The sequence below is a fragment of the Astyanax mexicanus genome, chromosome 7 (genome assembly GCF_023375975.1).
Source record: "Astyanax mexicanus isolate ESR-SI-001 chromosome 7, AstMex3_surface, whole genome shotgun sequence".
NCBI classification, from domain to species: Eukaryota; Metazoa; Chordata; class Actinopteri; order Characiformes; family Acestrorhamphidae; genus Astyanax; species Astyanax mexicanus.
In genome coordinates this window covers 52,909,592-52,924,026 of record NC_064414.1, presented here as the reverse complement: position 1 = coordinate 52,924,026, position 14,435 = coordinate 52,909,592, and the positions used below count along the sequence as shown (strand labels likewise).

Sequence of the window (14,435 nt, the reverse complement as noted above, 5' to 3'; positions counted from 1 at the left end):
CTCATCCTTGTGCCCTTTAGGTGGACACCAACGTTTGTGGTGCTTTGGGCTCTTTCTCCTGAGCGGAGATTGAAGTTTGCTGGAGCTCTGTGCTCGAACATGGTGCTGTGAGTGTTCGCCATTCCAACTGCGTTTTATCCTACCTTTCCTTCGATAGGAGGGCTTTTGGTCACTTTGCTGGGCCCAATGTAGGGACGAGCGACGCCAAGAGTGGAACACTCTCTGGTTTTTGTGGTTTAACTGGGTCTTAGGTGGCATTGGAGCCTTGTGTGCCCCTTTTTGCTTGACGTGGGAGGACTGCTCATTAATTATCAGGATGTCATTTGACTCTGATTTTTTATTAATGTTTTGTTGGAACTTAGCAAATCCTCTGAGAGCCAAATCACGCAGCTGCCGGCTTGTTAGCGTACGAGGGCAGGCTGCGACTCCAAAAGAGCGACTGGTGGAGGGATGGAGGTTTCTCACGAACAATGTTTTGAAAACTTCCTCTTCCTCCCTTCCAGGCTCATTTCTATAGCCGAAATAAGCTAGCCTGAGGCGGTGATAGTACTGTAGGGGTGTTTCCTGGCGTCTCTGCTTAATTGCAAGAGCTGCAGCAAGGCCGGTTTGAACAAGGTGGTTGGAGAACTCATTCTCCAAAGCCTTGCAAAGAGCAGGATAATCTCTCTTAACCTGGGGTGGTTGGCGCTCAATGAAACGTCCAACTTCCCGACTAGAGGACACCTTAATGAGGTAGATTTTATCATTTACCGTGGCCTTGGGGAAACGGCGTAAGAAGAAGTCAATGTCGCGAAGATACTGGTGGACATCATTAGAACCGTCCGGTTCTGGTTCAAAGCGTGGGATGTTACGCGCAATTTTGTCCAAATCTCTATCAGAGGGTGCTTGAGGTTGCACAGAGGTCCCATGTGGCTGGGAACGCTGAGTGAACCTTGGTTCTACTGGCGCTTCAGCACCTTTAAGGGAGACTAGAGGGATTGTATTTGTGGATGGTTGTTGCTTAGGATCCGGAACCCCAGGGGTTCCTGATTTACCAGCTGGATTGATGGGGGAGTCTCCCTCCATCATCAGCTCAAATGTTAACTCTGTTTGGTCTCGAGTTAATTTGACTGCATTGTTAGCATGTGCTAATTCAGTTTGTAGCTCAACCTGTCTTGCAATAGCATGTTTTAGTTTTTCCTGTGACTGAGCTGCAAGTTGGGTAGCTATGTTGGCTTCCTTTTGAAGCAGCTGCACTTCGGTTTTGAGGTCTCTTTGGTTAATTTCAGACTGTACAGTTTTGTTCTCTAGGTCTGCAACTCTATCATTTAAAGTCACAATCTCTGCTTGGAGATTTTGAATGGTTTTGGAGGAAACAGCAAGTTGATCCTGTGACAACAGCAGTTGTTTCCACAGTATTAGGGAAATCGGATCCACTTGTTGCTTGCCCTCAAGGATTTTAGATACACACTCATTGAGGCTTTTGGCAATTAGTGCATGGAGACCCCCACTGTCCATTTGTTGGACTGGGATGGTAAGTCCTGGGGGTAGACCAGCTGTAAGCTCTAAAAGAGCTTTTTCGGTGGCACACATTTTGATTTACGTAAAGCACGTGGAATCAAACAATTTTGATGACAAACAAGTTTATTTTATGTTCGAATCAATTAGCATTGTGCCTTTTCTAAGAAGAAAATCTGTTAAAAGTGGGCGACCTAAGGTTACAATTAGTAGATTAATTTTAAAAGAATAGTTAGATTTGTTGTCAGTGATGCTAGTGAACAGTTTAATAACTGTAGGGCACTATACACAATGTCTAAATCTAAATATGGGTATAGTTATTAACTATGTACAGGATGGGAGAATTTAACTATGTATTAAGCACAGGTGTGCTGGGTATATGGTTGAGTAACTGATAACTGGATAGTTTTTTTTTTTTTTTTTTTTTTTTTTTTTTTTTTTTTTTTTTTTTTTAATGGTTAATTAATTAATTAATTTCAATCAGTTATTAATAATTGATCTTAATCGATCAATAATTAAGCTTAATTTATTTGAAGATGGTTGAATTAAATTGAAAATAATTAATTAACAAAAATTTAATTAACTTTACTTAATCAAATTGATTAAAATGACCAGTTAATTATTTTATGTTGTGATTAGTTACTCAATGGAGATAGCTATTTAGCTTGGTTCAATGTAACATAAAGAGTAATGTTTGAGAGAGCAGACCTGAAACTTAAATTTAACTATTTAATATTAACCGATTAAATGAATGCAGTTATTTGTTTACTTATTTACAAACCATTTAACCCCACCACAATGCAAATTCCCTTTATTAACTTAACAAAAAGTTTGTTTGAAATTGGCACCCTCTGGCGACAGAAACTCTAAATGCACTCTACAGGATGATAGCAATTACACAAGTACAACACCAGGTGGCGACACAGCTATATGGCTAAGTGAAATGCACCTTTCTGCACTGTATGCAGTTAACCAAATCAAACACCAGATGGCGATGTGGCAGTGTACCCCCCCTAGTGGTGAGGGGTAGTAAAACACCCTTTGAGTTTGAGTGTAAATAGTCAGGCTGTCCACCAGATGGTGGCAGAGGCCGACTGGTGGGAGTGGTCACGCCCACTGATGATGCCACGTTAAGGACCGCCCCTTGGGTCTGGGACCTGGTCAGCAGATTTGACTGACTCAGTCGACTGTGAATAGCAGAGGAGAAGGGCACGGCTGTCCGAAAGTTTAACACAGCAGCAACACACTTCACAAGATGAGCAAAGAGGATTTACATCCTGGCGTGGTTAGTTTAATCACGCACACAATAAACTTCCTGCCACTCAGGGTGGTGTTACGTAAAAGTTAGCTACTCTTTTACGCACGTGGAAGTGTCCAGTACTGCAGGATTTTACGGATTTCGCGCAAAAACCGGCAGTTTTAACTGGAGCGCGGAGTCGATGAGCCGGAGATCCGCGACTCAGGGCTGCGCGAAGGCCTTAGATCAACACTGGCAAAATATGTCTATTTTACCGGAAACAGTTCGAACTTTATGTAAGTACACACGTATATACACGTATATACACCCGGGTTTAAGGTTGCCCACACACGGCGGTGTGTCAACCAAGCTTATTTTACAAATAAGAGTAATGTTTTCAAGAGCGCTCGCATACCACACACACACTGTACACGTTATACAGACACACAGGGGACTGTGCGCGTGACACAGACAGGGGACTGGCCAGTCCTGAATTGTAAACAAAAACACGTGTAGAACATGTGCGTGTGTTTCTAACACGCTGGGTTTATGCAGTTAACTCCAGCTAGGCCAGCTAGCCAGCAGCTAACGCATTTAGCAATAAAAACAAAATACACTTTATTCTGCAACTTACAGCGCTATTTTCTGGAACTGGTTATGAAATGTGTATATATTCTGGTCTCGCGGCGGAGAACCAATAAGAATATAATCCTGCCCCACGTTGGGCGCCAATTATGTAGCGGCTCAGTGGTTTAATACCTGGTGCTAATTGAGATGTTGAAATATTTTTTAATTGGGCGCCAGTTATTAAATTAATTTAATTAGATTAATCAATTAATTAATTAATTAATTAATCAAATTAATTAATAACACAAGACATCTCAGGGTGTGGTTTCTACAGGTAACAGAAATTTTCATAACCAAGTTATCCAGAAAAACACACTGAAATGACAGGTTTTGTAAAATAAAAGTATTTATTAAATCACACAGATATGAGTAAATAATTCATTAAAAAGTCATAATGTAGCCATTATATATCAAATCATAGTGTAGAATAATAAATGAGAAATAAAAGAACAAACACGTTATAATGCTGACATGAAAGGAATAGAGATTAATAGAACTATTAAGTGAATATTTCTAAATAAGGATCTAAATGTAATGAGGTCAAACTAATCAAATGAGAACACTAAAATAAGTAGATAAGTAAGATATTTTACGGCCTACAAAGATCATCCCTTTCGCCAAATAACTAAAAATTAATCTATACTAAGAAGAGAGTTAAGAACAATAACCAAACTAGACTTGACCAACCAAAACACCAATTACTGAGAGAAATACCCAAACTGCCTTACTCTGAGACGTCTACAAAGGGGGGTCCCCATCGGTTCGGTCCGCTGTTTAAACCTCTTGTTCGGCTGACATCCTGCACCCCTAGAAGGTCCGGTGTGGACCCATCCGCAGGGTAAAGATGGTGCTCTTGTGGGCCAGCGGCGCACCTGGACGACACCCGCTTCTAGTCTCTGCACAGGGAAGGCCTTCCCTGGAGCTGGATCGGCTGGCGTACTCTCTCGGTGATCCGTCGGTTGGTCTAGTTGGTTTACTGAACTATATTAACTATCTTGGCAAGCAGGAGAACTCCGTAGATCATAAAATAGCCTAGTTATTTAACCTAGGATAGCTAATATTAATATACTTGAAGATTAAATGCACTAGTCTAAGAAAACTAACTTAAGATGACTAAACTAACAGTCTATCCTTTCTTCATCTCTAGGCCCTCTCTAACCTCTCTCCTCTAATTTCTCCCTGAACCTCTCCTCCACAACTCATCTTCTACTGCTTCCTTCAACTCATCTTCTCTCCCTACTTCTACAACTCCAACTGCTCTGACTGAACTCCAAAACTGAACTGAACTGCAAACTCCTCCAACTCTAAACTGGAAACTGAACTGTGTCTGCCCAGTTTAAACTATTAGTCTCTGTGGCCTGTTTGGCCCCTGAGCTATGATTGGCCCTGTGGCCCAAATGTCTGTGTTTTGATTGGTCTAGGAGCAATTTCAAACTTTGGTGGGGATTCACAAAGGGCCATAAACCCCCCCTCCTCACATGGTCAACATGCTTCAGCTAGTGGTCTATTTTTCTAATAGACCCAACCAAAAGAAAACTCAACTAAACAGTGGATCAAAATACATTTTTCAGCATATCAGTTTGTGATGATAAATTCAGGAAACAAACAATCTTACAATTGAATCACAATAAATGTAATATATATATATATATTGCCCACAAACATGTAATATTCAACATAATCTTAGAAATACAACGATGGATGGTACTCTGTCAGAAAGAGATCAAGAGTCATGTTATTATTTAAACCCAATTAAATCACTTAAAAGATAATACATGGTTAAACCACTGATAACCAAATAAAGCTAAATTATCAAATGCTAATTAAACCTTGTTGATTCAGACTTGAATGTGTAGGAGAATTCAATCAGGACACATCCAAACACATATACCATATACCAGACACATATACCATTATTTAGTAAACATTCTATAAAACACCTTTTTTATATAGTCAATATATATGTATTTTAAGCAAAATCTTCTGAGTGAGAAATTCCTCCCCTTTTGCTGAGTGTTTAGATAAGCGGTTGGCGTCGGAATTTACGATGGTGGGGGAGTAAAGATCTTTCTGCACCCCACAGAATTTGAGCCTGCAATGTTGAAAATGGAATCCCAAGCTTAGACCATTTCTGTCAACTTATTTCTTAGTGCTTTGCAGAAATAACTAGGCACAAACCCCTAAATTGGTACAACATTTGGTGAATTAACAATTTCCAAGGCATTAATTAAGTTTTGACACTCTCTTAAGTCCGCAGTCCCGTCCTAGTGATGCAAATGTTGCAAATGTGTTGCAAATGTTCCAAATGTTTACATTAACTCCGAGGTTTATGACTTGGAGGAATGTAAACAGAATTTTACCCTAAACTCGCATTTAGGGCTCTCGGGCGAGGCTGAGTGAAGAAATAGTCAGTAAATGTCATTTTGAAATTTAAGGTTGTTTGAAAAAGATAACTCCAAGGCTTTTAGAGTGTTCTGGGGGTTGAAGTTTCCTTATAGGCCGTAAAGTGGGGGTAGTGTGTGTTTGTGTCCAAGCAATGAAGAAATCCTCTGGTTAATCCACTACATATATATATATATATATATATCACTCCTATGATACACAGTTTTGTGTAGCTGTTGGTGGCACTTAAAAAGACAATTAATAAATAAAAAAGCTCTTTAGCTGGGCAGCAAGTTTGTGGTTACTTAATAAAACACTAATATTGGAATAAATACCAATAACAGTCACATAAAAATACGTTTTTGTGTTTTACTGTGTTTAATAAATCTCCAATTCTCTCCTCCTGGATTCTAATACTATATATATACTTTTCTTTTGTAAATCAGGTGAGCTACTTAATGAATTGAACACATTCCTTAATACTCTTTCATGATCAGAATTATTTCAGCATTATTTCGGCTGATTTGGACAATATTTCCAAACAATACTTGCTGATGTTTTTATTGTATGCTGGGAAAGGAGCAAGCAATGTTGGCCAAACTAAAATCTATCAATTTAATGAAGATTTAATGAAGAACTACATTTTTTTTTTCATTTTCCTATTTTTAATAGATATTTTATCCTGTTAATTTAAAAAGTGTATTAATTTATTGGCTGTCGGCATCAGCCCAGAATTTCCACATCATGTTTAAATCATATATAATCCAGACCTTGCTGGTCACTTATGATTGAATCACATAGGATTATCTGATTATCTGATTAAATAAACGTAAAATTATATATAATTATACAGTACAGGCCAAAAGTTTGGACACACCTTCTCTTTTTCAATGCGTTTTCTTTATTTTCATGACTATTTACATTGTAGATTCTCACTGAAGCATCAAAACTATGAATGAACACATGTGGAGTTTTATGTACTTAACTAAAAGAATGAGCTGAACCTCCACAGTCACCGGACCTGAACCCAATCCAGATTTGAGGTTTGGGGTGAGCTGGAGCACAAAGTGAAGAAGGCAAAGGAGCAACAAGTGCTAATAAACACCTCTGGGAACTCCTTCTTACTTTCAAGACTGTTGGAAAACTTTTCATTTCAGGTGGCCACCTCTTGAAGATCATTGAGAGAATGATGCCAAGAGTGTGTAAAGCAGTAATCAGAGCAAAGGGGGGCTATTTTGAAGAAACTAGAATATTAAGTTATGTTTTTTAGTTATTCCACCTTTTTTTGTTAAGTACTTAAAACTCCACATGTTCATTGATAGTTTTGATGCTTCAGTGAGAATCTACAATGTAAATAGTCATGAAAATAAAGAAAACGCATTGAAAAAGAGAAGTATGTTTAAATTTTTGGTCTGTACTGTAAATATCTGCTCTGAACTGTGGAGCAGACTGTGTTCCTCCTGCAGTATCTGAGCTGGATTAGCCGGGGCTGCAGTGCTGCAGATCTCTGCTCTCTTGTTAAGATGACAGGCGTCCTTTCATTTGCAGGCTGTCATGTCGTACACGTACTCGTGGCTCGACACGCCGTGGGGAGATGGAGACCTGGGTACGTACAGCGCGAAGCATCTTTATCTCTGCAGACACGCTTCACTGGCACTGGGACTGGCAGAAGCAGGAGGCTGGGCCAGATGGCTGCTAAATATAGCATATATATCTCCACACAGAGGAATACAAGCAAATTAAGAGTGTTACTGACTGACTAGTGTGAGGGTGTTGTGTCTGTGCTTCAGTACTACATCATATCAGCTCCACTGATCATGCAGGAAACTGTAGTTCTATAATAATTACAGACTGTAGTTCTGTATCTGTTTTAATACTCAGAACCCCACAGGAGAGAAAACCACCACAGAGCAGCGTTTATTATTATTATTATTATTATTATTATTATTATTATTATTATTATTATTATTATTATTATTATTATTATTATTCTCAGCACTGCAGTGATTAGCAGTGATCAGCATGGTGGTGGCTGCTGGAGTTTTTAAACACCGAGCCCACAGGATGCTGCATAAAGGACACTGCCCACAGAAAATGGTTTATAGGATGCCACCTACAGGCTGCCACCCACAAGACATTGTCCACAGGACGAAGGACACTGGCCACAGGACGCTGCCCACACGACTCACAGGATGCCACCCACAGGATACTGCTCACAAGATGCTGCCCAAAAGGACTCTTCCCACAGAACATGGCCTAAAGGATGTCAGATGCCACCCACAGGACACTGCCCACAAAATACCATCAGCCCAACACACACCAACACCTCACACACCACCGCCATGCTAATCACTGCAATGCTGAGAATAACCACACCAAATAATAATAATAATAATAATAATAGCTGATTTGTGGGTTTTTTTAATCCTGTGGGTTTTGAGTGGGGTTTTGAGTATTGAAGTACAGGGTGAAAATAAGGAGGATAATAATAAAGTATACAGAAAAACATTATAGAACTATTAGGTATTTATGGTGTTAATGTTATGACTGTTTAATGTACAGAAAATCACTAAATGCTGTGTATAAGCTGGTGTGTATCGGTGTAACTGTGTGTAAATGAGTCAGAGTGTATCAGATCTGATGAATGGGAGTGTTAATGGGTGGCAGGCTCTCCTCACTAACACCACTCTCCAGCTCTCCACTCAACAGATGCTGATAAGTAGTGTCAGGACCTGCACTAAACACACACACACACACACACACACACACACACACACACACACACACACACACACACACACACACACACACACACACACGGCTGCAGAAATGTGGACTATATCTGTTAGTATTTTAACATGGTGCAAACTGTGCAGGCATGCAGAGACAACTGCTTTATTAATTAATGATTTAAAAAAATATATTTAACTCACGAAATAGCGAGGCAGGAGATAATGTGATTAATGTGATTTCTCTTTATTGATTCAATGATCTCTTTTGTATTGATTCTTTTTAGCTAATTTTTGTAAATCATAATGTGAATCTGACTATTGTTTTCGTTATATTGTGTAAAAATGAATGGACCAATAGAAATGCTTTAAAATGACATGGATTTAAATGTTTTTACACTGACTTGCATTAAAAGTTATATACTGTGGCTGCTTACTTTTATTCTACTTCCTTTCATTACTAATAAATTAAAAGTTTTATCACATTATATTTCTTTAACACTGTACTGTTTTAATATGAAACATAATTTACATTTTCCAAATATAAATTTCAGCTTGAATTTTTGTCCTAAATGATGTTTGATTGGACTTTATGTCTATAAGTGGGGGTTTTATTCACACCCTCCTAGTGTTGTGGGCATTACTAGTGATAGGGGGAGTCCTAGTGAGTATCTTTAATTATAATACCAATATATACCAGATTTAAGGTGTGTCTAAACTTTTGACTGGTGCTGTATACTGAAGAAGTGTTTTAAACATGTGTGTTTGGTGTGTGTGTGTGTGTGTGTGTGTGTGTGTGTGTGTGCATATATTACAGGCTCATGGGCAGATCGATCTCCACTCCATGAAGCTGCAAGCCAGGGACGCCTTCTGGCCCTGCGAACCCTTCTCTCACAGGTGTGTACACACACACACACACACACACACACACACACACACACACATTAACTGGTTAATAACTGATAAAAGAAATACGAGACCACTTTTTTTAAAAACCTCTGGAATATAATCAAGAGGAAGATGGATGATCACAAGCCATCAAACCACCAAACTGAACTGCTGGAATTTTTGTACCAGGAGTAAAGCAGCATAAAGTTATCCAAAAGCAGTGTGTAAGACTGGTGGAGGAGAACATGATGCCAAGATGCATGAAAAAAACTGTGATTAAAAACTATTAGGGTTATTCCACCAAATATTGATTTTTGATCTCTTAAAACTTTATGAATATGAACTTGTTTTATTTGGATTATTTGCAGTAGGAAAGCTCTGCATCTTTTTTGTTACTTCAGTAGTTTCTAGAATAAGACAGCAATGTTCATTTTACTCAAACATAAACCTATAAATAGCAAAATGAAAGAAACTGATTCAGACACTGAAGTGCTCTTTTTTCTAAAGCTGTATAATATAATTTAATTTGTGTGTGTGTATATATAATGTGTGTAGCCCTGTTTTCATATTTAACTCTGTTTTTTATTCATAATTTCTTTCATTAGGGTTACAGTGCAAATATTATCACCATCGATCATGTGACTCCACTGCACGAGGCGTGTCTGGGGGATCATGTGGCCTGTGCCAGAGCCCTCGTCGAAGCCGGAGCTAATGTAAGTCCCTGAACAGAATCAATCCTGAGAACTGAACCACTGACAGTAATGCTTGAACTGTAGTAGATGTACTTGTATAGAAAGAAAACCTTCAGCTGTACAAGCTTGGAGTGTTATAGGTTAGGATATACTGGATATACTGAGGCTGTGAGTGTAGGGGTGGTGTAGGATATTTACAGATGGCTACCTGTTACTCATTCCTAATACAAAAAAATTATATAAAACCATAAATATCAGTTGACATTGACTTGCCACCACTAAAAGACGTGCTTTGTACATGCATTTCTGGACAAGCTGAAAGATATACTTCATACCAGGGCTTCTTAACTGGTCTCAGCTCGGGACCCACATTGTTGCGACCCACTTTTAAAGAATACAAAGAAAACGAGTTTATTTAAAAAAAAAAATAGTATTCAAAAACACATTTAAACATACATGTGCATGCAAAAAATCTTAAATTTCCTTCGGGATCAATAAAGTATCTGTCTGTCTGTCTATAAAATTAAACATCAAAAGTGCACAAAATGAATAAGGCCACAAATATAGATATTTCACTTCTCTGCCTATCTCTGTATTCAGAATACATTAGTAAGAAACTCTGTCTCTTTTTGACCCAATATGAAAGATAAGTACAAAATCAGAGCATTAAGTATTAACAATATATATATATATATATTTTTACAAGCTGCTTGCAACCCACCCTCAAATCACTTTTGCTTCCCAAACCACCAGTTGAGAATCGCTGCTTTGTACACTATATTGCTAAAACTCTGTGTTGGTCTGCATTGCTGTGTTTAGTGATGTGAGGTTTGGATGGATTTGAGCTGCTTGGTCATGTAAATTCTCCATTCCATGAGTCTCTACTCTCTACTGTTGTTGATCTAATCTGAATCTACATGAAGTTTGGAGGTGTGTAGTGATGAACTCTGTTATTTTACACCGACAGTTGCTGTCGTTCCCAGTCTCTTCCACTGTGTTATAATATCACTGACAGTTGGCTGTGGAATATTTAGTAGTGAGTAGTGAAATTTTACAACTGGACTTTGCACAGGTGCTGCATCCTATCACTGTACCACAGTGCTGGAGTTCACTGAGCTCCTGAGAGCCTGAGACCCATTCTCGAAGATTCATGTGTATATATGCGTGTTTTTCTATGTTTTAGGTAAACGCCACCACCATAGATGGGGTGACCCCTCTGTTTAACGCCTGTTCTGCTGGTAGTTCCACATGTGCAGAGGTTCTGCTGGAGCATGGAGCCAGCCCACAGCCTGATCTGTGCCAACCATCACCCATCCACGAGGCCAGCAGCAAAGGTGAGCTGGAAGTGCAAATTTTCATTCCTAAATCTGACCTGTTAAAACAATATAGACCTTATTTTAGCTATATATAGGTGAGCGTCAATTGTGCACCATCAACGACAGCTTGATTTTGTACGTGTCAGTGTGTCTTTGCTATCATAACGACGGGAAAAGTACGCCTTGTGCAGATCGAAATGCGCAAAAGGCGTGTACTAATTCTCTTTTTGTGCTTTCTGGACTGAAATCTGAATTCTACCAGTCAGGTATTAAGGAGCAGTAAAGCCACTCCGCTGAAGTACAGAGTTATAAGGGTGAGTTTTCAGTGAAGTTTCTCCAGCACTAAGGCTGGAGCAGTATTAGCAGTATTAGTCGCTAACCACAATGCTAGCTCTTTCACCAATCAGAGGTGAGTATATCGGACTGTAGTCTGTGCATTTTTACCGTGTTAAAACAAGCTAAGTGGGACAAACCGCTAGCTGATAGTGCTCTGGCCTACTGGAACACTCAGGGTTTCTGAGTGTAGTGCTGTCGGGCGGCATTTACTAGCGCTAAGCAATGCTAACCACAGCTAGCGCTGCTGCTACCCGCACTGTTGATAAAATATTGGAAATCTAAGCTTACTATAAATAAATGGAAATGCTTTACTCACCCAAAAAACAGTTTTCTGGGGAGAAATCTGTATAGATCACTGTGCGACACCCTTGTTCCTTACTATTGTCGCTTAAAATGCGCCTTATAATCCAGTGCATGTATGAAAATAGCCCAGCAAATAGACGTTCCTTATATTATGGTGTGCCGTATAGTTCGTCCAATATTGTAATCATGGGTGTGTTTTGGTCATACCATGAAATAAACCAGAGAATAAATCAAAGTGTCACTTGCTCATCATTCCCTTTAAGAGCCAGGTGAGCGCTGACTTTGGCAGATTGCTATTTTAACAATGCAGCTACCTGGACGTTTCCAACGCTTCTCAGCAGAGGAAACTGAGCTGCTCATTTACGCTTTGAAGGAGCTCCAGCAGCTCATTTACAGGAACAGCAAAGTTATTTTTTTATTATTGATGTAAAATTAGCTTTTTTTGCATATGTAGCATGTCCATGTGTGTGCAGCTGTGTTGCCAAGATAGCAATGAACGACTGACTGTTGACGTCAGTCTAGGTTGTATTCAGTCAGTGGAGCACCTGTATGGAGTGAATTTTGTGTTTTACGTAAAAAGATAAAATCTGCAAAAAAAAAAAAAAAAAAATCAAATGGAAAAATTGTATGTTGCAAATTCAAAAAAGAAGAAATATATAGCAAATATATATGTTTAAATATACTTGGTTACTTTATTGACCTTTGCAGGTATTTGACAATTATTTCCGCTTTGATTTTGCCAGTCTTTAAGTTTCTTTTAAGTTTTTGTGAATTTTCTGTGGATTTCTGTGGATTTTTCTGCTAAAGACTTTTGCTTCTGCTTCAGTCAATAACTGCAAAGGATAATAAAGTAACCAAGTATATTTAAACATTTATATTTGCTATATATTTTTTCTATTTTGATTTTTCAACATACAATTTTTCCTTTTGACTTTTCATATTTTGATTGCGGATTTTATTTTTTTGTGTACAAAATTTACTCCATACACCTGTGTTTTCTATTGCCAAGATAGCAATACACCAGATATATACCTGAACACACCTCACTTCCAGATCACCACGCCCATCAGCGTAGATACTGTATATTCACAAGCACTGTTGCTGTTTAAACAATGCAGGTTGAAGAATTGTGAAAATGACTTTTGGCGGGGTGTAAGATAGCAATGAGCATCACATTGCACCTTGAACTACTTCATAAGACTGTTTAAAGCCTGACCGTTGCTGTTTCTCAGGAAGGACGGCGTGTGTGGAAGCTCTGATCGCGTGGGGAGCAGACGTGGATTATGATATCCCGCACCTGGGAACTCCTCTATACATCGCCTGCAGCTCACGAGAGCTACAGTGCACACGGAAACTTCTAGATGGAGGTGAGCTGAGATAAGATCACAAAAAAAACAACACTATCAATATCTAACATATCTGACTAATTATCTGATTAATTTCCTGTTTTTATCACAAATTTCAGGTGCTAATGTGCAGAAAGGGCGGTTCCTGGACACGCCCCTCCATGCGGCTGCGCAGAAAGACTGCCCAGAGATCATACGGGCGCTGCTGGAATTCGGCGCTAATATAAACTCCCGCAACCTGGAGCTGCAGAAACCGGTGGAGACAGCGCCCCCTAGCAGCAAGGCAGAGAGCATGCTTCTGCTGTATGAAGGTAAAACACAGCAATATATTTACCAGGGAAATGTAAAAAATTAATTTAGACAATTATGTAATTATTTACAGTGAAGGAAATATAATTTTTTGATTCCTTGCTGATTTTGTAAGCTTGCCCACTGAGACAGTCTATAATTTTAAGAGTAGGTTAATTTTAAGTCAATGAGAGATAGAATATCAAAAATAATGTCATGATTGAATTTTTTTCACCTGTGTTTTTTATCTGTAGCCCCACCCTCTCGTTACCTGTCCCCAGGTGTTCCCAGTGTCTGTGTTTATAGTCCTGTGTTTCCTTTTTTCGGTTCTTGTACTTTTTTTTGGTCTGTTAAGGTTTCTCTGATTTTGCTATTTATAGGTTTATATTTGAGTAAAATGAACATCGTTGTTTTATTCTATAAACTACAGACAACATTTCTCCCAAATTCCAAATAAAAATATTGTCATTTAGAGCATTTATTAGCAGAAAATGAGAAATGACATAAATAACAAAAAAAGATGCAGAGTTTTAAGAGTTCAGAAATGACCAATATTTGTTGGAATAACCCTGTTTTTAATCCAAGTTTTTTTCATGCATCTTGGCATCGTGATCTCCTCCACCAGTCTTACACACTGCTTTTGGATAACTTTATGCTGCTTTACTCCTGGTGCAAGCTTAGTTTAATGGCTTGTTATCGTCTGTCTTACTGTTGATTATATTCCAGAAGTTTTACATTTTTTCCAGACTGTGTTTCTCTTTGCAAAATGCAAATAAATGTATATAATTTATAAA

At 38.7% G+C, this 14,435-nt stretch overlaps 1 protein-coding gene across 3 annotated transcripts in view; it reads left to right on the top strand.

Annotated features, from left to right (window-relative positions):
• asb5b (ankyrin repeat and SOCS box containing 5b) overlaps nucleotides 1-14,435 on the top strand; it is a 36,812-nt gene that overhangs the window by 15,928 nt on the left and 6,449 nt on the right. For 2 of the 3 annotated variants that reach the window (XM_049481406.1, XM_022667699.2), the window contains exons 2-6: nucleotides 9,290-9,369; nucleotides 9,966-10,073; nucleotides 11,236-11,386; nucleotides 13,240-13,374; nucleotides 13,473-13,664. In XM_049481406.1, the coding sequence (XP_049337363.1) occupies nucleotides 9,290-9,369; nucleotides 9,966-10,073; nucleotides 11,236-11,386; nucleotides 13,240-13,374; nucleotides 13,473-13,664 (666 nt within the window). Of the gene's footprint in view, nucleotides 1-7,291; nucleotides 7,350-9,289; nucleotides 9,370-9,965; nucleotides 10,074-11,235; nucleotides 11,387-13,239; nucleotides 13,375-13,472; nucleotides 13,665-14,435 lie in introns of all 3 variants that reach the window. The other variant, XM_049481407.1, reaches the window with a different exon arrangement.